At 40.4% G+C, this 27,245-nt stretch overlaps 1 protein-coding gene and 1 non-coding gene across 2 annotated transcripts; one reads left to right on the top strand and one right to left on the bottom strand.

Moving 5' to 3' along the window:
• On the bottom strand, positions 1-26,591 carry LOC123456556 (melanoma antigen preferentially expressed in tumors-like). Its single transcript, XM_045139916.1, has 7 exons — positions 26,520-26,591; positions 25,836-25,958; positions 16,475-16,541; positions 12,668-12,851; positions 2,296-2,595; positions 1,296-1,871; positions 1-544 (listed from the first exon to the last, which is right to left on the bottom strand). Exons 1-7 carry the CDS (start codon positions 26,589-26,591, stop codon positions 1-3), a joined length of 1,866 nt encoding a protein of 621 aa, XP_044995851.1.
• Positions 8,667-8,768, top strand: LOC123456892. Its single transcript, XR_006634761.1, has one exon. It is a non-coding gene; the product is annotated as a U6 spliceosomal RNA (small nuclear RNA).
• Positions 26,592-27,245: the final 654 nt, after the last annotated feature.

Here is a 27,245-nt window from a genome sequence, read left to right as displayed (position 1 = left end):
TCAGTGTTGAAATGGTATTGTTCCATGAGAATTGTCAATATAAGTCATACATTTCATTTCTTCCCTCCCTGCTTCTCTAAGCACTGTTTTCACTTGTGCTTGTAAGTCGTCTAACTTCTGTTGGTCTATATGGCCTTGAAAATACCATCCATAATAACAATCAATAGGGACAGGATAGTATACACATTTCAGTTCCATCAGGGGTGTTAACTGCTGCAAAATCATGGTGACCATGGAAGTTGTGATGGGGTTAGACGTAAAGCTGAAATGTCGGAGTTGGGTACAGTGGCTTAGGGCTGGGAGGAGATCAGTGATTGTGGAATCTGTTAACAGACAATGATTTATCTCTAGATGTTGTAGGGTACCTGAAAGATTCTCTAGAAGAGTTTTCAACGGCTCAAAATCTTCAAAATACATGGGGTTGTCACTGACATTCAATAGCTTTAGATGTTTGGCAAGAGGGCTCTGGGACAAAATTTTGAAGTCTTTGTGGGAGAGTTCACAGAAAGTCAGGTACAGGAAATCAAGATCACGTGGCAGGCCTCTGTTGAAAGAAAATATAATGATGTCTCTGAAGAAAGATGATTATAAGAGGGAAGGTATGCATGTCTATGAACCTAAACTAAACTATTTTATACATATATTACAATAGTAGTCCACAAAGCATTTTAATTCACTTAATAGACATGTGGTTTAGAGAAAGTTACTCTTCTGCTCAGATATTGATTTTCAGTTTTGAAGCTGGCGCAATATACTTCTAAGGATGATTATGAGAAAGAACAAGTCAAGAACATATTGTACTTCTAGATCACCTAACTGATGTAGACTCAACACATACAGCTTCCAAATGAAATTAGTTGGACCAGTCTCTAGAGGACAATCTCCACATTCACGTCCCAACCTTTGGTGAATCATACATCAGGACAATTGCCTGACATTTTGCACTATGGGTATTAGACTATGAATATATGCATCACTGCTGCAGCATGAATGATTTCCCTGTCTCAAGTTCTATGTTTCTTCCATAGAATGACAGAGACCGATTTTGTTCACAAATATATTTATAGACACATCATAGTGTCTGTACATGATTGACTAGCTATTTGTAGAGTTCGGTCTCAGAAATATGGTATGAGGTTCACTTTGGGGCTGGATAGTTTTAAGCTTCCAGCATCACACATGCTTGAGTAGAAAGAGCAAAGTGTATTAAGAAGCCAAGCATTGCCCGAGAATGATTTCTGTTTTGAATTAATAACCATGTATAGGAAACACAGATGTGTTTCTGAAACCCTTACCTGATAATGTTTGCAAGTTTATTTGTCAGACAAGTTGAAGAGAATTTAAATTCCTTGAGGTGGTCCATTCGTGCAAGATGCATGATAAAAGTTCTGAAGATTTTCCCTTTCAGAGATTTGCAAGTGATTTTAGACAAACTAAGACTGTACAGTTGGACCATTTCAGATAAAAGTGTTGTAACTTCACTCAGAGAAGCATGCTCAACTGCCAGGTGATCAATGCAAACCAGATCCAGAAATTCTACTGTACTTTTGTAGTAAGATGGTGTATCAATTTTCAGATCTCGACAACAGAGATGTAGCAACCCTAAGCTCTGCTGAACTTTACTAAAAAGCAATGTATTGAAGTCATTTTTCTTCAAAGAACCATCAAGGGAAAGGTCCACTAGTAATTCCCTTACTGACTGTGTCTCAGTCTCTGAGGTGGCAATACTATGCTGGGCTTCTACTTTCAGAATAGAGTGTTCCGAGAAAGCACAAGAATGGAAGCACTTAGAGGCCCTGGTAATCATCTCAGGACACGTTGTCCTGCAGCCAACATCTTGCCTTAAATCTAGGATCCTCAGTTTTGGCCTCCTGTGGGGAAAAGAAGAGATAACACACCTGTGAGGGCACAAGCCTTAATGTAATCCAGCGGCATTGGGATGACATGCAGGGAAACTTTCCCTAATCCTTGCTCTGTACACATTATGCTAACCACTTGGCAATTTGTCCATGCAAAGTCAACATCCTTTGTTATTTTTCTATCCACTGTTCTCCAATTTAGTGTCATGTCTTTCTTCTATGCTTTGCTACCAAATACACAAATCCATTTAGTGCAGCCTAATTCATTTATATTTCATAATCTACACTGTACATCAGCTGCCTTCAAGATGACCCCAAGTGTTAGCTAATAATCTCATACTTCTTCAGTAATCATGCTTAACTATCTCAGAGAGATTGGTATGCTCCTTCATAATGTTCTGCTGTCTTACCACGTCTCTTTCATACACAGTCTTACCAAGAATCAGAGTTCTGTGCAGGAAGGACCTGAAGACCATCAATCATAGCTTTTAAGACATCACAGCGTGGCGCCGGTACACTTAATTTACCAATATGGAGACAGACAAAAGGCCAAAATTTGACCATGGCTGTTAGTGTCTTCTTATGACCACCCCTGAGGGCAGCCTTGAACAATGGCATATAAAGTTCTCTTGGGATCTCCCCAAGGGCACCAATTGTTGCAGGTTCATTGCCCAGTAGACACTGTGCAGCAAGTTCTAGTAGTGTTTCTGGCTCTTTTCCTTCCATCGTCAGAAACCTATATCATGGTAAGAAACATTAAGAATCCGTTACAACATATCCAGAGTATTTTATCACCAATCGTAGCAATGCACAAAATATTTACACAATAAATATGTTGTGAAACAGCCAATTATTTATGTACAACTCTACTATCAGCATACTCTTGAAACTGACTTTCATTATAGGGGTCTCTACATATGATAAAATGGCATTAGGAATTAGCATTAAGTAAGCAAAAAACAATGTTACTCACCTAGTTACCTAGCTTCCAAAATTTTTTTTACAAAGGATACAAATAATCCAGAAGAATATAGGTAATCTAACACAAAATCTGTGTCCTCTTCATTGTCTTCAAGACAGTGCCAACACACCAAAACATGTCTGGGCAAAGAGGTAAAGAATGAAATATCAGCATATGATCTGTCACATGACCATCACCATGCTTTGAAGCAGGTGAAGACAGACCGACACTATAAGAGATACTCATGAAGGCAGATGGGTACGATATTAAACTTAACATATAATTACACGCCAAACAGTGGGTAAGTGTGCTTGCTTTGCAAGTATGAGTACCTGAGAAGAGCTACATTTGATTTCCAGCCACCATGTGGAAAGCTAGGCAAGGGCATGCCTGCGTGGAGCTCCAGTCTTGGGGAGGGTGGGAGAAATGAGAATGTCTCTGGGCTTGCTGACTGAAAATGGAAGCTCTGAATTCAAACAGACTCTGCTTAAGCAAATAATTTCAGAAGAGAGAGGTTAAAAGTTGATTTTCTCCACTGACCTCCACATACATGTGCATGAGGCATGTTCATCTGTACTCACACATGCATAATGTATAGGTCCACACACATCACCACATCACACATAGTACACACACACACACACACACACACACACACTCACACATATTTACATGCACATGCACACATACACACACACTACATGCGAAAAGATTGTTGCCATTAAGCTCAAGATTCAAGGAAAAAAATTGTGTGCTAAATACATATGTCTATACATATGTATTAGTTTTCTCTCACTTTTAGTCAGAGAAGTCTCTCTATTTAAATGATGGTACTGCTGAGGTGAATCAAAACTCAAAACTCATCAAAATAGCGAGAAGTGATATTTGAGATTTCAGCAATTAATAAGACATCTCTCTCATATTCTCCAATGGCTTATGGACTACAGAGGAAGAAGTGTGGGGAAAAATGTAAGAGCCAGAGTATGGGGAAGAGTAGTTTAGAATGGTATCTCCCAGACATAAAGTTGACACTATATTCATGACCTCACAGTAGTTTTCACTATTTGCACAAGACCAGCATAATATTGGGCAACTCCCAGGTTGTCATAGATGATAGAACAGAGCAAAAGAAAACATAGTCAATATATAAGAGAGAATAGTACAGTCAAAGTAGAGGTTCAATGGAGGGAGATGAGAAAGGGAGAACAAAGGAGGGTAGTAGGTGGGCGTGGTGGTTTGATTCAGGTGTCCCACATAAACTTAGGTGTTCTGAATGCTAGGTTCCCTGCTGATGGAGATTTGGCGATTAACACCTGCCTCCTTGAGGGTGTGTACTCTTGGGGGCAGGTTTGTGGATATTACAGCCAATTCCATCTTGCCAGTATTTGGCACACTCTCCTGCTGATGTTGTCTGTCTGATGTTGGCCAGGAGGTGATGTACACCCTCTGCTCATGCCATCATTTTCCTCTGCCATCATGCAGCTTTCTCTCAAGTCTGTAAGCCAAAATAAAACTTTTGTTTTCCCAAAAGCTGCTCTTGGTAGGGTTTTTCCAGTCAGTCATGCGACCTGACTGCAACAGCAAGTTGGTACCAGAGCAGTGGGACTTCTGCTACTAGAAACATAAATGTGTTCCCACTGGCCTTTTGGAGCTAATTTTTAAGATGAATGTGGATGGATTTGAAACCTTGGCCGAAGAGACGCCTTGCAATGCTGTAAGTACAGTTTACTGAACTATTCTGGTCAGAGTTGAAACATCTGAATGCAGTAGGAATTAAATACTGTGAGGTTTGGCTTATGAGGGTGAGAAAGAGCTTTGCCTGGCTAATGTAGGTAATTGAACAAGTTAAGAAGGAATTCAAAATAAATTCTGAGAACTAAATGCAAATGAAAACACAACATTCCAAAATTATAGGACACAATGAAAACAGGTTGAAGAAAGATGTGTATAGCTCTAAATGTCTAACATCACAAACTTGGAGATCATAAATGAATAACTAAATAAATCTGAAGGCATTGAAAAAACAAGAACAATCAAGTTCAGGGCAGAAATCAATGAATTAAAAACAAAGAAAAGAGTTTAAAAATGTGATGAGATGAATAGCAGTTCTTACAAACAAATAAGTTTGGCCAAATTGATTAAAAAAAAAAAAACAGAGAAGATACTACTCAGAAATATTAGAGATTAAAAATAGAAATGTTGCAATAGACCCCAATAAAATGCAGAAAATTGGGCTGGAGGGATAGCTTAGTGGTTAAGGCATTTGCCTGCAAAGCCAAAGGACCAAGGTTTGATTCCCCAAGACCCACATTAGCTAGATGCACAAGGGGGCGCACACATCTGGAGTTTGTCTGCAGTGGCTATAGACCCTGGCGTGTCCTTCTTTCTCTCTCTCCCTCTTACTCTGTCAAGTAAACAAATAAATAAAAATAAAATATTAAAAACCAGGACTGCCATCTTTCAGGTCCCCCGGGTGCGGTTGTTCTGCCATTCCTTGCATCCTTTAACAAAATGGAGAAAATCATAAGGCTGTAATATCAAAAATTTACATTGCACAAAATCAGAATATCTGGAAGCCCAAAGACAGTTTGATCTTGCTTGCTGAATTTGGCTTTTTTGGCTGTTTGGATGTTTCTCTCTGCTTGGATGTATGAAAGTAGCTTTTGCCACCATTAATGGAACTTCCCCTGGATCTGTAAGCTTGAAATAAATGCCTTGGTCTTGTAAGCTATGTCAGGGTTGGAACACATGTTCTCTTTTCTTTTTGTTTTTTCAAGGTAGGGTCTCACTCTGGCTCAGGCTGACCTGGAATTCACTATGTAGTCTCAGGGTGGCCTCGAACTCTCAGCGATCCTCCTATGTCTGCCTCCCGAGTGCTGGGATTAAAGGCGTGTGCCACCAGGCCCGGCGTACATGTTCTCTTTTCATATGAAATCCTAACTTGGAAATTTTTTTTATGTGCTTGTAAGCTGTAGTAAGCATCAGTAGTACTGAATAGTATGCTAGAATGTGAATTTGAGAGTGGACAAGTAGGGAGGGATCAGTAGAAGGGATTTTATACAGGCAAGTCAAGGCAAAGCATAACGGGGGTATTTTGATGAGGGAAGGGGATAAGGGAGGCTGAGGGTAGAGGCACACAATATTAAAGATGGCAAAAATTGGTACCTCAGGGCCAAAGTGCCTTGCAGGGTGGAGAAATAATTACCTAAAAATGATTGGCTACCACTGGTAAATCCCAGTGACAAAACTGTGCTACCCCCAACACCCCAACAGAGAACTCGTGTAGAATGAAGCTCATGAACTCCCCCAAACAGCACAGGCAACTGAAGAAGCTCTTGGTTGCCCACCACAGCTAAATAGGAAGACCCTATTGCTGAGAACACTATAGGCTATGATCACAGGGCATTGAGAGATCAGGCTTGAGTTGAGATGGACACCACCTCCCACCTCCCTACAGGAGAGCTCTCATAAAGCTAGAAAGTCACCAATGAAGTGAACAAGCAGAGGATCCAGATGGCTACAAATATCCACCAGCCATGCAAAACGCTCCTGCCAGTGCAATAGAGACACACAGACTATGAGGGTAATCAACTGTTCTGTTAATGGATATGTGGCCTGCTCAGTGAGAGGGAACCAAGTAAGAAACCTATGGCTTGGAAGATTATAGAGCCTGGATGGAAGCTTGCACTGTTCATTAGTTAAAAGGAGAGGTTATGCCTGTCAAAAAGTCTTTTGCATGTCTAGGTTTCTCTCCTTTGATCCATGCTGATCTCACTCATAGCTAAAGAATCTGCTTTTTACATATGGACTGGAACACCACAGAGAAACCAGGACCCCTCAAAGTGACAAGAAAGGAAAGCCAGCTGCCTAGCAAGAGCTCTTGCCTTCTCTATCACATCCCCCAGGACAAAGAAAATACTACACAAGTGGTGAATTGAATATGATTTCTGCTCTGATGACCAGAGAACCTCCTTTAGGGAGGTGGCAGTAAAACTAAGTATACATAAAACTCATCAAAACAGAAAATTAGAATCTTCTGAGAGATCAACATTAAAGGACAATAATAACACAACCTGCAAAGCTCAGCCCGCATTGAAGAATGGGGGTGGGGAGGGATAGAGAAGTAAAAGCCACCTGGTGGGAAAAATACTCTGAGGCGTTGTTTCCACCACAGGATCCTGAAGTGATCACCAACACCCCCACTGAGGTAATGGAGCAGGGAAGAGGGTACATATGAGTATAACATGATGGGAATATAACTAATGTGCAATATGTTCAAATATTAAAGTTCTCAATTAAATTTTTAAAAATTGGGGTTGGATAGATGGCTTAGCAGTAAAGGCATCTGCATACAAAGCCAGGACCCGGGTTCGATTGCCCAGGACCCACATTAGCAAGATGCATAAGGGGACGCATACGCCTGGAGTTTGTTTGCAGTGGCTGGAGCCCTGACATGCCCATTCTATCTCTCTCTCTCTTCTTCTCTCTCTCTCTCTCTGTCTCTCCCTCCCCCTTCATTCTCTGTGAAATAAATAAATAAACATAAAATCAATTTAAATTAAAATTAATAAAAGTGCAGTCATTGAAACAAAGCTTTAGTGGAAACCATAACCGCAAAGAGGATGCCAGCAGCATTATCAGAGATTTTTGGGATTATGGGGAAAGAAAACAAAGGGGAAAAGAACATTATCATAAGCTGTAAAAGAAACAGACAATCAAAACACTCATAATTTTCCTTTCCACCTCAAAAACGTACAAAATGGCTAAAAAGTCTGGATTGCACTGAATGACAGAAAATATAACAACAATACTAGATATTTTCCAATAACAATGCAATACCACAAAAACTGAGCAAAATGAAGTAAAATTCTAAGGAAAACCACTCAAAAACAAAAAAGACCTCTGCTTGTTACTTACCTAATTTATGGGACTTTGTTTAAGCAGTCACACACTAAGAGGTACTAAGACATTGACCTTGGGTACGAAAACTTGTTATGACCAAAACACATTAGTCAAGAATGAAGAATTATATTTTCTTGAGTCTTTTTAGGACTGCAATATCAAGAGATATGTAACAATCAAACAGGCCTGAAGACATGGTCCACAGTTTTAAAAGATGGTCTACTTGTGTACATTAGAAGGCAAGAAAGGTTAATTATATATCCTTTGTTGGGGACTGATATTCATTCTGTGACACAAAATTCAAACTGTATTCAAAGCAATTTTACGGTCTCGGGAAGCACAGGGGCTGGTTTCACAAGTTGTTCCAATCACTATGGAAGAATGCTTCGGAATTTGATGTTCACGCCACTTTACAAGGTCAGCATGTTCCTGGGGGAATCTATGAACATTCAGGCAACTCAGTTCAAAAGATCAGCTGTGGATGTGCCTCAAATCTGGTTTAACCAGTGATCCAGTATCCAATTTAAGGAACCTGAAAGAATTCTAGCCCACGTTGATTTTTCTCTAACAAATTCTACATCAAATATGTCAGGGAAAATGGCTCAGTGTGTAAAGTTCTTGCCACTCAGGCCTGTGGACCTGAGTTCAAATTCCTGCTACCATTGTAAAAGTGAAGTTCTGCAGTCCAAACGTTGGGTGAATGGAGGTACAAAGAGCACTGGAGTTTTCTGGCTAACTATATGAAACTACGTGTTCTATATTTAGGGAAGACAGACAACCTAAAGTTCTGGCCTCAATCCATGTGCATATACATGTGTACACCATTCTGCCACCACACATAGAAACACAAACAGTCATGCACACACACCTCACCAACATACACACAGCCAACATACATCCCTAAGGTAGTGTATAAACTTAATTTAATTTCAAAAATACCTACAGTGCTCACTTCTGCAGCATATATGTTAAAATTGGAATGATACAGAGAAGCATGGGGCCTGTGCAAGGAGGACATGCAAGTTTGTTAGGCATTCCATACTTTTATGTGCCCATACAAAGAATACACTTAATACATAAAAAGAATACCTACAGACATTCTATGGAGTTAGACAACTTTACTCTAAATTTCTTATATGTGAATAAATATATGAATAAATAGCAATTAAATAATGAAAAGAAAGTTAAATAACAGAGGACTTGTGATATTAGATAAGTAAGAATAATACAATTTTTTTAAATTTTTATTTATTTGAGAGTGACAGACAGAGCAAGAAAGGCAGATAGAGAGAGAGAGAGAGAGATAATGGGTGTGCCAGGGCCTCCAGCCATTGCAAACAAACTACAGATATGTGCGCCCCCTTGTGCTTCTGGCTAACGTGGGTCCTGGGGAATCAAGCCTCGAACCGGGGTCCTTAAGCTTCACAGGCAAGTGCTTAACCAGTAAGCCATCTCTCAAGCCCCACAAATTTTTGAGGGCTAGGAAGATAGCTCAGTACATATAGTGTTTCAATAAGCATAAGTTCCTGAGTTCAATCCCTAGAAACCACATAAAAATGTCAGGTGCTTTGGTATGCACATGTAATCTCAGTGCAAGGAAGACAGTCCTTGGTGGATCTGAGGCTTGCTGATCACCTAGTCTGACCTATCTGGTAATATTCAGGCCCATGAGAGACCCTGTCTCAAAAGTGAAAAATAAAGAATGGATAAAATTACTAAGGAGCACACTCAAGATTGTCCTGTGGCTTCACAAAGCATACACATGTGCATATGCATCGACACACATGAAGCACACTTATATATCACATATTCCCACACATTAAAATTAAAATCTGTAATGACTACATTTCAGGGAGTAAGAACAGAAAAACAGTCAAATGACAGCACAAGACCCAGAATGAGAAGGAAATGGAAAATAGTATATAATAAAGGTGACATGGAAATCCTTTGGGGTAAGACAGACATGTAAAACATAGTACTAAGACATTTAGCATTTTTCATTCTTCCAAAACCAGTGCCACATGGAGGATGCTACCACATTCTACTACAACATTAGGATGAGGACTGGTCTTGGACCACAGCTGTGGCAGCTGCTGAATGGTAACAATGAGAAGCAAAGAGTACTTTCAGCAATCTTCTTTCAGGCTTCTGTCTTTCAAACGAATTAAAAATCTTTCTATCTGGAGACTTTAATGGGACTTGCCCTCCAAGTATCTTTCTAACTGTACCAGTTCAGAGCAGTTAGCTTATAATTAATGATGGTAATCTATAGCCAGAGCAACTTAGAGAAGGAAAAGATTTATTTCATCTTATAGGGTCAGAGAGTAGAGTCTATCATGGAGAAAGTGTAATAGGAACCGAAAGCCAGCAACCATATCAGCACATCAGTGGGGAGGAGGTAGAGAGAGAAAGACAGCAGCAGCAAGGAGGACTAACTATAAATCCCCACCCTAAGGAAACACTTCCTCCAGCAATGCTCACTGTCCTAAAGATTTTGCAACCTTCCCAAACAGCTCCACCAACTGAGGTATTAAAACATGTGATTCCATGGAGGACACTTCATATTCAAACTAGCCACGGTGACCAAGAACTGGTATTAAGAGATGAGAAGAAAAGGGTGGGAGTATGGTGAAAGGAAACACGTGATATGTCAACAGAAAAAGGTGGGAAGACACAATGAGGATAGATGAACAACGAGATAGAGTGGAAGGATAATCAATTAAAATGCATTGTGTTTGGAAATGTCATAATAATATCTAAAATTCTCTAACGAAAAATATAATTAAACTAAAAAGAGTACTCAGACAAATGGTATAATGCCAAAATTTATTGGCAATTAGATACATGTGAATTAAAATTCTAGTGAGCTCCAATTCAGTGGCAGGCATATAGGCAAAAGTTTTAAATGTAAGGGAATAACTTCTGCTAGCGAGGCTGTGGGAATACAATCACTCTCACTCATTGCTAGTAGAAATGAAAGCTAGTAAAAGTTTTCCATGAAAAATATAAAAGTATTTAACATGGTTACATGTGATCTTAACTATTGGGCACAACAATCTCAGTCATACTTCTCGCAATGTACTGTGATGTACATCACCACTAAGCATAAAAATGCATACACCCAAGATATTCACTGAGTGATTATTTTTGATATGAGATCCTGTACCTTTGGTGAATAGCCCATACCAAAAGAGCCTATACAATGGTTAATGGTTTAATGAATGAGTCAGATGTATCTATAAAAAAAAAAAAACTAATGAAAATCTATATGAAATGGGAGGGAATATTTTCCAAGACAGCTATCATTTGAAAATACAAAGAAAGAAATATGTAAAGTCTGCTATTCTTCATGTAAGAAGGTAATATAAGAACATATAGGGGCTGAAAAGAAGGCTTGGTGGTTATGGTGCTTGCCTGTGAAGGCTAAGGAACCAGGTTCGATTCCCCAAGTCCCGTGTAAGCCATATGCACAAGGTGGTACATGTGTCTGGAGTTTTGTTTGCAATGACTAGAGGCCTTGGTGTGCCCATTCTCTCTCTCTCTCTCTATCTAATAAATAAGCAAAAATAAACTTTAAAAAAAGACACTGAAAGAACATAATATCTCACGTTTGTGCAAAATGCCTGACAGAAAGTTCAGACCTAAAACTGAAGGGGTGTGTTTTCTCTACAGCAAAAGGATAGTAAATGACAATACAGGAGAAGGGAAGACATATGGGGTTATATTTCTTAAGATATTTACGTTTGTAGAGCTTGGCTTCTCTGAATAATGGAAATGTTTCACAATCCAGAGTATAAACACAGTTAGCTGTTGAATCTGAAGTTTTCAGTCTTCAGAGGATTTCCTCTGTCTTGTGTCAAATACCATATACTCAGTGACCCTCCAAATATTTTTGGCCCAAAAGTGGGGCAAATGGGAGGATAACAAAACATATTTGTCACTACTGAATATTTACAATCTAGGCATAAGAGAAGATGAAATATGGGAATAGATTGGAAGATTAGAAGCTTCCATACACACATAGTGAGTGAAAAGAGTCAAGGTCAAAGTTGAAGTATGGAAACACATCCTTAATACTGGCACTTCTGAAGTGGAGACAGGAAGGTCAGGAATTAACGGTCATCCCTAGGTACATAGTGATTTTGAGGCCAGCTATGCTTCATGAGGTCATGACTTAATGAAACAAAAATAAGCAAACAAAAAAAGAGAAGAAGAAAAAGAAGAAGAAGAAGAAGAAGAAGAAGAAGAAGAAGAAGGAGAAGGAGAAGGAGAAGGAGAAGGAGAAGGAGAAGGAGAAGGAGAAGGAGAAGGAGAAGGAGAAGGAGAAGGAGAAGGAGAAGGAGAAGGAGAAGGAGAAGGAGAAGGAGAAGGAGAAGGAGAAGGAGAAGAAGAAGAAGAAGAGAGTACATGACCAGGCTGGTGTTAGGACAACAGAAAAGTGTAGAGAAGCAAAAAGGTTCTGAAGCCAGAAGTATCAAGCAGCACAAGCTCCCAGCACCAGCTCCATAGTGGACAAATGGAAGGAAAAGCCCCACGCAAAATGAGAATCAAGAGGCCCTGATCAAGACACTGGGATTCCTACAAAAGGGTAACTGGCAAATAGTCACAAACCTTAAAATCGGTAACATTGCCATAGCATGGACTCCACCTTCACTACAGGTCAACACTGGAGAAGAAATCACTTCTATCACTCCTCTTGTCTCAAAATGTTATAGCCAGGTATTGGGATTTGAATGGGAACTGTCCACCATAGGCTCATGTGTTTGAAAATTTGGTCCCCATCTCGTGGTCTTGACTAGGAAGGTTATGGTATGTTTAGGAAGAGGGGTCTTGATGGAGGAAGTGGGTTACTGCAGGTGGGCTTTGAGGTTTATAGCAAAGTCTTAGTTTTTGCTCTCTTGGCTTGCTGAACAGATTGCAGTATGATGAGCCAGCCTCCTGCTACTCCACGATGCCTTTCCTGCTACGAAGAAAGGCAACCCCTTTTGAAACTTTAAGCCAGAATAAAACGTTTCCCTCCTGAACCTGTTTCCTCCCTGGTATTGTTTCACAGAAATGAGTAAAGAAACTAGAATAGCAGAGATCATCTTGAGAGGAGCCAATTGTTAAGACAGAACTACTCTGGTGATCTGAAAGCAATGAGAAGTCCAAATAAATCAGAAGATATGCTGGAAAGATGTCTCAGCACCTAAGGCTCCATCCTTCAAAGCCTAACAAGCTGAGGTTGATTCCCCAGTACCTACGTAAATCCCAATGAAGGTGGTGCTTGTATCTGGATTTTGTTTGAGGTGGCACCCATTATCTACCTATCATCTATCTACCTATCTATCTGTCTATCTGTCTATCTTTCTATCTATCTGTCTATCTATCTATCTATCAATCAATCATCGATCCAACTATCTATCATCTGACTTTCAAATAAATAACTAAATTTTTAAAAGCTGAAGAACATGGGACAGGTTGCCAGAGCTCCTGAGTGGGCTCTGGCTAAAGAATGAAATTATGAGGAGGGTTAATTGCAGACACAGGTAGTCAGGAGTTCAGGTGGCAGATGCTCAGGCAGTGATGGGTAGACTACTCAGAGGTCCTATCATTTATACAATGAATAAACTTGATCACTATAGGGTAAGTGAGGAGACTGAGGCCCATAGTTGATGTTTGCTCACAGTTATGAATATACAGCTAACTATGTGGCATATGGTTCCATACTGGTGACAGTGAGAATTCAGAATCTCAGGACCATCAGAGCATTAGGTTTCAGCAGCCTCCTCCCTCTGATAGACTGTCTCCATATGAGCAGGATATGAATGCACTGAGCCTAATCCAACAACACAAATCTCACTGTTTGCTTTATTTTCCCTCACTCTAAAACACACTTGTTACATGCTTCTTGACACGGACATTATCTATCTCAGGATTTATAAACTTGGGGCCCCAGGAGGGAGGGAGATCATTTCTATGTCTACAGGCAGCAAAGCTATATGGGGACAGCAGATGTTCCTTGTACACAAAGAAAGGAAGCTTGGGAGAAGTCACCCCTATCAGACATTTTGACCTTGATTCCCTGGACTCAGCACCAGCATAAAAGGGGGAAAGATAAAATAATCCAACTTTAGCCTATCACTCCTTCAATCAGACATACTCCAATCTTAGAGGACATAGATAAAAAAGTTACTCAAAGATTTTGTCCTTTTAAAAAATTCACTTGTGCATATGTATGTCTATGTGTCTGTAGGGGTGCACATTCACGTGTATTCAAGGGGAGGTGAGAATAACCTCAGGTGATGGATGGTCCTGAGGAACACCATCCATTTTTTGTTTTGATGCAAGGTCTCTCATTGGCCTAGACTTTGCTAGTTAGGCTAGAACGGTTGGACAGCATAGCTAAGTATCCTCCTCCTTTTGTTATCCCCACGGAGATAACTGCATGTATGTGTTTACTGTGTTACCCTTCTCAACAATCAGGGAATTGAATCAGCCATTAATAGATGGATGGATAAAAAGATACGGTCTAAGTACACAATGGATTATGTTTTAACAATAAGGAATAAATATAATCCTTCCAATTGTGTGAAAATATATGGAACTAGAAAGCACCAAAATAAGCAAACTATGTCAATTCATGGAAAAGCAAATATTAATGGGTTTCTGTCATATGCAGAACCTATTCTTTTTTTTAAAATTAATTAATCTATTTATTTGAGAGCAACAGACACAGAGAGAAAGACAGATAGAGGGAGAGAGAGAGAATGGGCACGCCAGGGCTTCCAGCCTCTGCAAACGAACTCCAGATGCGTGCGCCCCCTTGTGCATCTGGCTAACGTGGGACCTGGGGAACCGAGCCTCGAACCGGGGTCCTTAGGCTTCACAGGCAAGCACTTAACTGCTAAGCCATCTCTCCAGCCCAGAACCTATTCTTAAACATCCTCTCTCTCTCCCCCTCTCTCTCTCTTTCTCTCTCTCTCTCTCTCTCTCTCTCTCTCTCTCTCTCTCACACACACACACACACACACACACACACACACACACACACACACATATAAAGAAAATGAGCAGGGCCAGTTTAGGTAGAGGAAGTGGGCCTATAGGAATCAGAAAGAGGAAACAAGGTTGAAAATGACACCAGAACCATCATTAACATCTACAAAATGTCATAATGAATTCAAGCTATTTATATGGCAACTATAAACCTTAAATATTTGACAAACCTGATGACAAGATAATTAATAAACACTCTGCAAATATGACTTTAAAATCCAATAAAGCTGAACACCTGTCACCCTGAATAAGATTAAGGACAAATGACGACCAAGTGAAATGAATTATCCTGAATGAAATCCTGAAAGAAAACTGTCATTACTGGGCTGGGGAAATGGCTTGGCAGTTAAGGCACTTGCCTGCAATGCCTAAGGACCCTGGTTCAATTCCCCAGGACCCATGTAGGCCATATGCACAAGAGGATGCATGCATCTGGAGTTTGTTTGCAATGGCTGGAGGCTCTGGCATGCTCCTTCTCTCTTTCTCTCTGTCTCTCAAATAAATAAATAACATGCTTTTAAAAAGTGGCGTTATTTTATTTTATTCTTTGTTTATTTTTACCTAAATCTTTGAGAGCAACAGACAGACAGAAAGAGGCAGAGAAAGAGAGAAAATGGGTGTGCCAGGGCCTCTAGTCACTGCAAAGGAACTTCAGACGCGTGTGCACCCTTGTCCATTTGGCTTACATGGGACCTGGGGAATCCAGCCTGAACCCGGGGCCTTTAGGCTTCATAGGCAACCACTTTCCCGCTAAGCCATCTCCCCAGCCCCCCAAAAGTGGCATTATTTTAGTAAAATAAATAAATATAAAATAAAATATTACTTTTCAGTTAAACTGTAGATGACATTAACATTTCACTAATGTTCACAACATACTTTTGTAGTTTTATAATTTAATAAAATGCCTACACTGGAGAAATCTTGGTGAAGAGCCCCTTGTAGGTCTGAACTTATTTTGAAATTAGAAAATAAAAGGGTAAATACTAGTCAGAGAAAGAAGAACACAACTGTAATCCCAACAGTAAGCAGGCTGAGGCAGGAACATTACAGAGTAGCAGGCCAGCCTGTAAATTATACCAACTGGGTGAAAAGACTAAGTGCTCTAGAGAACCTTTGATAAGAAACTAAACCCGTCACTTTAGATGAATACTATCTGGTTTTCGGATAGAGCCAGTATTTTTTGAAATAAAACAAACACAACAGAAAGGGAAATAAATACCTATACGGCTCAGCCCTTACTAATTTGAAAGGCTGAAAGTAAAAAAAAAAAAAAAAAAAAGACCGGGGGTGGGGGGGGTACGAAGCTGAGATGTAGGCAAAGATTATGTCCTTTTCTGTGTGATAGGGTCTTACTACGTAGCACAGACTTGCCCAGATATCCAAATCCCCAATCCCTGAAAAGCTGGTATCACAGACATTTGCCACTCCGCCCAGCCTAGGGGCATAAATTTCTAAATAGAAATAGAAAGGCTGTTTGAGGAACTTTAATAGAGCAGAGGAACTGATTGCTCCCACAGCGGATGTTGCGCACGCCTCAGGATAAGGTGCTGCCTCAAGGGAGGGGAGGGAACATGGAGCCGAGCCACTCCTTCACCTGCCCATGTGTCCCTGAACCTCAGCCCCAGATGATTTGGGCCCAAACAGGGTCAGTTTATTAAAGGACACTGCACTGTTAAAAGTACCACAACCGGGAGGATCAGGAAAACCTTCTTACCGTGGACCTCAGCGATGGTGGCCTCTTCTTTCTGGAAGCGGCTAAAGGTAAAAACGCCACAAGTTCCCTTAGCAACAGATTCTCAACCGTTACCTGTGGAATTTAGAACACTCCCTAGAAAACTCCAATTGGCCGGGCTTGGGCCTCCTGACTCCTGATCCTTCAGAGCCACAGTGTGCTGGGAGGCGGAGCCAAGCTCCCTGCCCTTCCTGGAATCCTACAAGGCTTGTACTCAAGCTCAGAGAAATAATGGCCCAAGTTAGTGGATGAAGCAATAGGTACTCTCACTTAAAAATCACTGGACTCGTCAATTAAAGCCGTCATACATAAGTGACCCTGCTTTTCATATTTATTAACAACAACAACAACAACAACAACAAAAACCTACTTGATAAAGGGGCTTGTAGTGACACAATGTGAGAAGATGAATGAAAAAGAGAGGATCTCTTCATCCCAGTGGTTTTAGATGGAACTGAGTAAAATAATAAAACCACATATCAAAAACTTAAAATAAGTTATATTTGATTCTAATTTCTTGTGAAATTTCAATTCCATCTATTGCTTTTTCTCCTGTGCCTATTAAGATAATAATATAATTTCCCAAGTCCTTTAATCCAGTGAATCACTGATCAATTTGAAAAAAATAAGCCACTCTTATATTTCATGGGTAACATGTGACTTGGTTGAGGTGTGTTATATTTAATGTACTGATTATTTAAGTTACTAATGTTTGACTGAAGTTTTTTGCATCTCTATACAAGTATATTTATCTAACTTTCTTCATGATGTCTTTGGTGCATTGTCACAGAAAGGCTTGTCTTATGAAAGGAAATACAAGTGACTTTATATCTATATCCTGGATCATACTGTGTAGGTCAGATTCTACTCCTTCTTACAAAAGTTATTTGGAATTTACCAATTGATCCTTATTTCCAGCAGAAAAATGTGAGCCTAAGACATAGAACTCAGTTTTGACTGTATCAGTTCCAACCCTGATGTAAACCTAGGGAACACCAGTCAATCTCCAAGCTCTGTGCAGGTCACTGAGGCTGTGAGACTCAGGTATGACTCACTTATACATGCCCTTGCAGCGAGTGACTGTCTATATCACTCATCTCTCACACATCTGCAACACAGCTATTACCATAAATCTAAGACTCTAGAACTACACAAGCAGAGACTTACTTGCAATGGCACAGATTCCTTATTAAAAAAATAATCATGGGGCTGGAGAGATGGCATAGCTGTTAAGAATTTGCCTGTGAAGCCTAAGGACCCTGGTTTGAAGCTCGATTCCCCAGAACCCATGTTAGCCAGATGCACAAGGGGGCGCACCCGTCTGGAGTTCGTTTGCAGTGGCTGGAAGCCCTGGCACACCCATTCTCTCTCTCTCTCTCTCTCTCTCTCTCTCTCCCTCTTTTTCTCTGTCTATTGCTCTCAAATAAATAAATAAAAATGAACATTTTCTTAAATAATAATAATCATGGCCTGCATCACTGCTCAATGAGCTATTCACCTTGGTGTTCACCTGAAATTATTCAAATCCTATGGCCTTTATACTCAGACATGAACCAGCCTAGCATCAAATCAGGTGCACAAGGAATTCATAAGTATCTAGATTCAACTTTCTTTTTTTTTAATTTTTTATTTATTTATTTAAAAAAAATTTTTTTACTGCACTGTTTCTATATTGACTATATTTATTTTAAATTTAATTTATTAGTTTTCTTTTCAGCAAATACAGGCAGTTTGGTAACATTGGTTAGGCTCATCCATGATCTACCCCCTCCCATTGGACCCTTCTTGTTGATGTAAATGGGTCGTGCATTGTGGAGTTAGCCCACAGTTATTGGTACGATAAATGTCTCTGCATATCATGACCCAACATTTGAGTCTGACATTCTTTCTGCCCTCTCTTCTGCAAAATTTCCCTGAGCCATGTTGGGTTCATTTTTGGTCTGTGTCAGTGCTGAGGTGTTGGGGGCCTCTGAGGCTCTGGCTCTCTGATTTGGTAGGAGTTGATTTTTATCTCTGTGTTGGTCTCCTTCCCCTTTGTGCTGGTATCCAGTTCATCAGGAAAACATCACCCTTGCTTATTTCGCCAATTTTCCTTGGTTTCAGTCGGGCCCCTTTTGAGGTATGTTGGGGCAGCTCTCTCCTTAGGATCTGCATCTATCTGAAAAAGAGAAGCAGATTCTCCAACAGAGAGTAAGTTAGCACCCAGAAAACTGAGATAACAATTACTTTTTTGATAGAGAGTTTGATAGGTGTAGGCCCTCTTGAACCCCATGGCTGATGGTAGCTTGATATTGGAGAGTGGGCTTATGTTTGGGTATGGTTCTGACTTGATTCCCAGCTCCAGCTATGGGTCTCGTACCACTGAGGGGATCAGTTAGCCAAATCAAGAGCAGTTCGTGCCCCACCATGGCTGTGTGCCACTATTGCACTTGTGTGGGCATCACATCAGGTTATTTGTTGCTAATTAGGTTAGACAATGAGTTGCTTGGACAGATACCGGTCATTTCCACCAGTCGCCCATGTAGCAACTTCTGACACTAGACACGCTGACTGTCTGGGGACTGACATTTTACATGTCAGCTGCGTATGGAGTCTTCAGCAATAGGGTCTTACCACTGGCCTTTGGTGGGTCATCAAGTACTCTGACAGAAGTCTGTCATTGTTTTGGGAAACCTTGTAGTTTTCTCTGACCAAAAGCTCATTGTGGATGGCAGCCCCAAGCTGTAAGTGGGGGTTACAGGTCAGTGCCCACTAAGAAATTGACGAAAAACATAACTAATATACAAGAGTTAGAGAGGAGAGGGGGGGGATAGGGAGGGAGGGAAGATGTAGAAGGTTTAGGTTACTCTTGATCCTACACTCTCCAGTGTCTTGTGGTTTAGGTGTTTCCTGTAAGGGTCTAGTGAAGGTTCAGCCATTTGGTCTGTCTTTTAGGAAGTAGAATTTTATGGTACCATTGCCGTTTGGGTCCAGATTACTGTTTTCCACACATCGATGCCCTCCCCACCCTCCCCATCCATCCTATTGTCTAGTCCATGAGGTGCTTGCTGGGTATGTAAGGTGTCTTGGGTAGATTCAGGTTAGGTGTTGTAGATGAGAGACTATGTGTCAATTTTTTTCTGTGATTGGGTAAGTTCACTGACAATGATCTGTTCCAGGTTCAACCATTTTTCCTCAATTTTTTTTGCGTCTTTTTTTCTTACTGCTGTATAGAATTCCATTGTGTAGATATACCACATCTTCATTATCCATTCTATTAATGATGGACATCTGGGTTGATTCCAGCTTTTAGCTATTATGAATTGAGCCGCTAAAAACACGGATGAGCAAATCTCTCTGGCCTTTGGTTTGAAGATTTTAGGGTAGATGCCCAATAAGGGTATAACTGGGTCTGTTGGCATCTCTATAGTCAGCTTTTTCAGGAGTCTCCATATTGCTTTCCAAAGTGGTTGTGCCATCCTACATTCCCACCAACAGTGAATGAGTGTTCCTGCTTCTCCACATCCTCGCCAGCATTTATTTTCATTTGATCTTTTAATGTTGGCTGTCCTTATTGGGGTAAGGTGCATTCTCATAGTTGTTTTAATTTGCATTTCTCTGATGGTTAGGGATGATGAACATTTTCTTAAGTGTGTGTTCGCCATTTGTATATCTTCCTCTGTGAATTGCCTGTTCAACTCTGAGCTCCATTTTGTGAGTGGGGTATTTGTCTTCTTATTGTTTAGACTTTTGAGTTCTTTGTAGATTCTAGAGATTAGGCCTCTATCAGTTGGATAACCTGCAAATATTTGCTCCCATTCTGTTGGTATTCTATTGGCTTTGCTTGTTATATGCTTGTCTGTAAAGAAACTCTTCAGCTTCATATGATCCCATTGGTTGAGTGACTGTTTAAGAACTTGAGCCACTGGGTTTTTTTTTGTTTGTTTGTTTGTTTTTCTGGAAGTCCTTTTCCGTTCCTATATCATGTAAAGTACGTCCTAAATTTTCTTCCAGTAGTATTCGAGTTTCTGGTCTTATGTTGAGGTCTTTGATCCATTTGGATTTGAGTGTAGTGCATGTTGAAATGTGTGGATCAAGTTTTGGTTTCCTGCATGTGGTTATCCAGTTTGTCCAGCACCATTTGTTGAAGATGCTATCTTTTTTCCAGCCTATATTGTTCGGGCCTTTGTCGGATATCAAGTAGCTATAGTTGCTTGACCCAAAATCCGGGTCCTCAAGTCTATTCCATTGGTCTATACTCCTGTTTTTATGCCAGTACCATGCTGTTTTTATTACTATGGCCTTGTAGTATAGCTTTATATCAGGTATGGTGATGCCACCAGAGGTATTTCGTTTGCTGAGGATATGTTTGGATATGCGAGGCCTTCTGTTTTTCCATATGAACTTTGAGATCATTTTTTTCTATCTTTGTGAAGAACATTGTAGGGATTTTAATTGGAATTGCGTTAAATCTATATATTGCCTTTGAGAGGATTGTCATCTTCACAATGTTAATTCTGCCTATCCAGGAGCATGGGAGGTCTTTCCATCTTCTCAAGTCCTCCTCAATTTCTTTTTTGAGAGTTTTTATATTTTCGTTGTATAGATCTTTTACTTCCTTGGTTAATGTTATTCCAATGTATTTTTGTTGTTGTTGTTGCTACTGAAAATAGGACTATGTCCTTTATTTCTTTTCTGTATCTTTGTCATTTGCATACAAAAATGCTACCGATTTTTTGTGCATTGATTTTGAATCCTGCTACTTTGCTATAGGAGTTAATCACCTTCAGGAGTTTTAGGATGGAGTCTCTTGGGTCTCTTACATATACAATCATGTCATCAGTGAATAGAGCTAACTTAACATCTTCCTTTCCAAATTGTATCCCTTTTATTTCCTTCTCCTGTCTTGTTGCTTGAGCTAGGACTTCCAGAACTATATTGAAAAGCAGAGGTGAGAGAGGACATCCCTGTCTTGTTCCTGATCTCAATGGGAATTCCTCCAATCTCTCTCCATTAAGTATTATTTGGGCCTTTGGAGCTTTGTATATTGCCTTTATTATGTTAAGATGTGAACTGGCCATGCTGATTCTCTCCAAAGTTTTGATCATGAAGTGATGTTGTATCTTGTCAAAGGCCTTTTCTGCGGCTATCGAAATGATCATGTGGTTTTTATGTTTAAGCTTGTTTATGTGGTGTATTACATTGACCGATTTTCGTATGTTGAATCACCCTTGTGTTCCTGGGATAAATCCCACTTGGTCAAGTTGGATAATGCTTTTGATGTGTTGTCGGATTCGGTTTGCGAGTATTTTGTTCAGGATCTTTGCATCTATGTTCATTAGGGAAATAGGCTGGTAATTTTCTTTTCTTGTGGCATCTCTGCCTAGTTTTGGGATTAGGGTGATACTAGCTTCATAGAAGGAGTTGGGCAGTTTCCCCTGTTCTTCAATTGTGTGGCACGGTTTTAGAAAGATTGGCTTGAGTTCTTCCATGAAGGTATGATAAAATTCGGCTGGGAATCCATCTGGTCCTGGACTCTTCTTTTTTGGGAGGTTTTTTTTTTTATTACTTTTTCAATCTCCATGAGTGTGATGAGTTCATTGAGGTGATTAATCTGCTCTGAGTTTAGCTTTGGTAGATGATATGCGTCCAGGAACTTATCCATCTCCTCCACATTTTCCAGTTTTGTGGAATAGAGTTTTTTGAAATAAGTCCTGATGATTCTGCCAATTTCACTTATGTCTGTTGTGATCTCTCCTTTTTCATTTTGAATTTTGTTAATTTGGAGTCTCTCCTTTTTTGCTTGATCAAATTGGCCAGCGGTTTGTCACTCTCATTTATTTTTTCAAAGAGCCATCGCTTTGTTTTGTCAATTGCTTAATTGTTTCCTTGGTTTCTAATTCATTAATTTCTGCTCTGATTTTAATTATTTCTTTCCTTCTGGAGTTCTTTGGGTTGGATTTTTCTTGTTTTTCCAGTGCCTTTAGGTGGATGGTTAGGCTATTGATTTGGAATCTTTCTGTCTTTTTTATGAAGGCATTGAGTGCTATGAATTTTCCCCTGAGGACTGCCTTCATTGTGCCCCATAAGTTTTGGTATGATGTGTTCTCATTGTCATTCAATTCCAGGAATTTTGCAATTTCATTTTTTATTTTATCCACTATCCATTTATTGTTTAAGAGTGTGCTATTCAATTTCCTGTTGCCGTTGGGATTCTTGGTGGTTTTTTTTGTTGCTTATTTCTAGGAATACAGCATTATGATCTGATATCATGCAGGGAATTATGTCGATTTTCCTAAATATGTGGAGGCAGTCTTTGTGGTCCAGTATATGGTCTCTTTTAGAGAATGTTCCATGGGCTGCTGAGAAGAATGTGTAGTCTGTGAATTTGGGATGGAAAGTTCTGTAGATGTCCGTTAGGTCTAAGTGTTCTGTGGTTTTCTTGAGCTCTCTTACTTCCCTGTTGAGTTTCTGTTTGGATGACCTGTCTATTACTGATAATGGTGTGTTGAAGTCCCCAGCTATGATGGTGTTGGTGGTTATTTCTGTTTTATTGTCAAGTAGGTTTTGGTTTATGAACTGTGGTGCCCCTGTGTTTGGTGCATACAGATTTATGATTGTACTATCCTCTTGATGGATTGTTCCCTTGATAAGTAGGAAGTAGCCTTTTTGTCTTTTTTGATTGTTTTTGGTTTGAAGTCAATTTTATCCGATATTAATATAGCTACACCTGCTTGTTTCTTATTCCCATTTGCTTGGAATATTGTTTTCCACCCTTTCACCCTGAGGAGGTTTCTGTCTTTTGTGGTAAGGTGGGTTTCTTGCAGGAAGCAGATTGAGGGTCATATTTTTTGATCCTCCCTGTTAGCTTGTGTCTCTTGATGGGTGAATTAAGGCCATCAATATTTAGGGTGATGACTGTGAGATTTGATTTGATCCCTGCCATGTTGTGGTGGTAGAGGTGTGTTGGTGATTTCATGGGATTTGAAATTTTTTGTGTCCCCTCTGGGTTTGGTTGTTGTGATCTGCTTCTTCTGGGCATTTGTGTTTTGTTATTTGTTTCTTCTCTGTGGAGAATTTCCTGGAATACTTTCTGTAGGTTTGATTTTGTGTTCATATAATTGTAAAGCTGAGTTTTGTCATGGAAAGTTTTCCTTTCATCATCTATTATAAGGGAGACTTTTGCCGGGTAGAATAGTTTGGGTTTGAAGCCATAGTTTCTTAGAGTTTGGAGAGTTTCATTCCAGCCCCTTCTAGCTTTCAGAGTTTCCATTGAGAAGTCGGAAGTAATTCTCATGGGGTTTCCTTTGAAAGTGGTGTGCTGTTTTTCCCTAGATGCTTTTATTATTTTCTCTTTGATGTCAATGTTTAGAGTGTTAATGATAATATGTCTTGGGGAGTTTCTCCTTTGCTCTAGTTGGTTAGGAATTCTGTTTGCTTCTTGTATCTTGATGGGCCTTTCTTTTAAGAGACTGGGGAAGTTTTCTTCAATTATTGTGTTAAGTTCTCCATGCCTTTGGTCTGAAATTCTTCTCCTTCTGGTATTCCAATGATTCTGATATTAGGACGTTTAAGTGTATCCCACAATTCCCTCATGTTCTGTTTACAGGAACTTTTGAACTTACTGAAATTTTTGGACTCTCGAACTGTTTCTTTCATCCTGTCTTCCAGATCAGAGTTTCTATCCTCCACTTCGCTGACTCTATTCTTGAGAGTCTCTAGCGAGTTTTGGACTTTTCAATTAAGTTTGAATTTTCTTCTACTTTCCTATGTATCACCCCATCGCTCTGTCCAGCTCCCTTTACACCTCATTTTCTGATTTTCTTGATGATTCTTGGAAATCATGCTTGCATTTCTTTATGTTTTCATTTAGTGTGGCCAGCTGATTTTTAAGTTCCTCTTTTTTTTTTCACACTCCCTCAACTCTCTTAGCTCTCTTTGAATTCCTTCCAGTGTCTTATCATATTGCTGTAGCTTAGTGATGGTAGTAGGATCCACACGATTATCTGTCCTTTGTAGCGTTCCTGCAAGTTCTAGCAGTAGGTTGGTCAGGGTTGCATTGCTCATAGCTTCCACTTGATGTCCTAATCCTAAACACTCTTCTATGTTTTGGTTAGATGTAATCCTTGTTGGACTGGGTGATCTGTCTGGATTTTCTTGCATTTTATTTTTCATGTTATTTCTTTTGCACTGTGGTCTACCCATGTCAGTGTATGGGCAGGTAGGTGGGTGGAGCAGCCTGGGCTCCATCTCAATGAGAATCCAATGCAGCCTGGGGCAGTTGCAAGCGGCCTGGGTTTTTGCTCTCTCTTGCCAAAGCCACATATCTACTTCCTGACAGGGGCCCCAAAGTTGCCTGAATTCTCACCCAGTAATTCTCCAAAGCTGCCTGCCTTCCAGCTTGAAAGGGGACTGAGGTAGCAAGCCCTGAAGCTGCCCAAACTCTGGCTGGGAACACTGGGACCTGCAAGCAGTCTGTGCTCTCCTGCCTCAGGGGAGTTGGGGGTGGGTGGCAAAGGACAGGTAGGGGATGGCACCTGAGCTGCACTAGTGTCAGTGTGGGCTTGTGTGACCCTTGCTGTGGGACTGGGCCTGCTGCACGTGCAATTGTAGTTCAGAGGCAGCTGATGTGGGCACGGGATCTGGACACAGCAGAGGCTGGCCGGTGGACAAGCGATCAGAGCACAGCAGCGGGGGGTCTGGCAGCCACCTAATCACAGCAGAGGTGGCCCCTGCGGGTGTGCGAACCGAGCACAGCGTGGCGGGCCAGCGCGCGTGATCAGAGCACAACGGCGGAGGTCCCCACGTGGTCAGCGCAGCGGGCTGGCGGGCACGCGATGGGCTGGCGGGCACGCGATCAGAGCACAGCCGCTTGGGGCGCGGGGCACGGTGGCTGTATGGGGGGGTAGACTACCCACCCAAGAGGGGATCCGTGATTCCCTGTTTTTCCCCACTCTGTGCCCTCCCACTGGAAAGAAGGTCCTGATAACCCTTAATTCCGTGCCTTTCTTTCCCCAGTATCTGCAGCACAGCTAGGCGGTCGCCATCTTGGCCGGAAGTCCCTCAACTTTCTTGGAGTATAGTTCCAACCATAGAAATTTTGAGTTCAAATAAGTCAGTCTTGTTCCTAACCCTATATTATGCTAGTCCTTGTAGACTGTGTGGTTTTAATAGTTGCCTTCCTGTTGCTGCGACAAACCAAAACTGAATCTGAAGCAGCTTATGGAAGGTAACGTTTTATTTCCACCTTACATTTTTGAAGGATACTTTGTCATGGTAGGGAAAGCACAGTAGAGACAAGCTATCTGGGCATCAAATCTCCATAGTAACAGGGAGGAATTAGAGAAAATGATCTAGCTTTCACTGTTAAACAGCCATGGACAATGACATCGTAAAGTTTTGTCCAATAGCACATCCCCTCCAGCAGGACTCCAACTCCATAGGCTCTACCAGCTAGGGATCGATTACGAAGGTTAATCATGAACACCTGAGTGTATGGGGGAGTATTTAAGATTAAAGCCTTCAAATTCTGCCCCTGACCTCTGCATACTCATGGCAATGTCATAATGAATATACATATAGTTCAACATTAAAAGTCCCAATACTCTTTACCAGTCCCAATATTGTTCAAAAGTCCAAAATCCAAAGTTTCATCTGGAATGCAGGTAGTCTCTTAACTCTAAGCCCTGCACCTTCAAAATACAAGTTACAAACTTCCAACACTTAATGGCACATTGTCAAATATTTCTCATTCCAAAAGGGAGGCATGGGTGCATGATTGAACCAAAGCAGATTGAGAACCAGTAGGGGAAATCTCAAATCCTACAGCTCTGTGTCTGACTTCTAGGACTTGTGATACATTATGGAAATACAGAAATTGTAAGTAATAAAATAGGCACAATGACCCACCAGTACACAGCAATAAGCACTATGTGGTTCATTCCTGGTAAGCTGTAAGGTGCACAGAGAAGACTATGTTTATCCTTACATAAGATCTAAGGGCCAAGTTTGAAGTTATCCATCTGCTTCTGTACAATTAAGTTTTCACGTGATCATCTTCAATCCCAGTCATACTGTTCACAATAGGCACTGTGGACTGTGGGGGTAAATTTCCCTTCATATTGCTGGAAAAGCACACCCAATCTGAAGAAGCTTATAGAAGGAAAGTTACACACTGTGCTATCTATAACAGAGAATCATTTAGAGATGGTCACTGATTTGTCTCAGGTTTTAGTGGCAGGAAGATGGAGAGTAGATACTCAATTCAAACCCAAGTTGTGCTTTATTGTTTCCTGCAGCCTCTCCTCATGTGCATGCTCTCTAATACTGATACACCTATAGGCTGGCATTCTAAGGCCTCCCAGGTATTCATTAACCTCTTAAACACTGAAACAAGTTTTCTCTGAAAACATTCTTATATGTTAATATTAAAACAGTACTTCTGGAACAAATGTATAAGGAAAACTGAGAATAAAATTGTCACACATACAGCAGAAAAAATACTTACAAACTTTATATAGTAAAATCTATGAAAATGATGTCATGTTAGAATTTTCATTATGAGTTTCTTATACACTAAATAAAGCTACAAGACTCTCCCCATCACTATAGCTATTGTAAGTACAAAATAATGATTAAGAACCTGAATCTTACCATATAGCCCAGGCTAAAATTACAAGTGTGGCACATGATGTTTAGATGAGAAAATACATAAAGTGATCATTTTTCAAAAGGTGAAAAGCAAGGACAGAGGATATATTTGGAGGGAGGGTAA

The sequence above is a fragment of the Jaculus jaculus genome, chromosome X (assembly GCF_020740685.1).
Source record: "Jaculus jaculus isolate mJacJac1 chromosome X, mJacJac1.mat.Y.cur, whole genome shotgun sequence".
In the NCBI taxonomy this organism is placed as follows: domain Eukaryota; kingdom Metazoa; phylum Chordata; class Mammalia; order Rodentia; family Dipodidae; genus Jaculus; species Jaculus jaculus.
Note: the sequence above shows the minus strand (reverse complement) of the source record. Positions and strands in the feature narration are given on the sequence as shown.

Excerpts from the sequence above, each read along its gene's own strand:
- LOC123456556 (XM_045139916.1), bottom strand. The coding sequence starts at position 26,591 with ATGAAGGGAAATTTACCCCCACAGTCCACAGTGCCTATTGTGAACAGT. Across the intron at positions 25,959-26,519 it reads CTGGGATTGAAGATGATCAC|GTGTTCATGATTAACCTTCG; the intron begins GTGAAAACTTAA and ends CCATACACTCAG. Across the intron at positions 16,542-25,835 it reads TTGTCCATGGCTGTTTAACA|GGAACTTGTGGCGTTTTTAC; the intron begins GTGAAAGCTAGA and ends TCTGTTGCTAAG.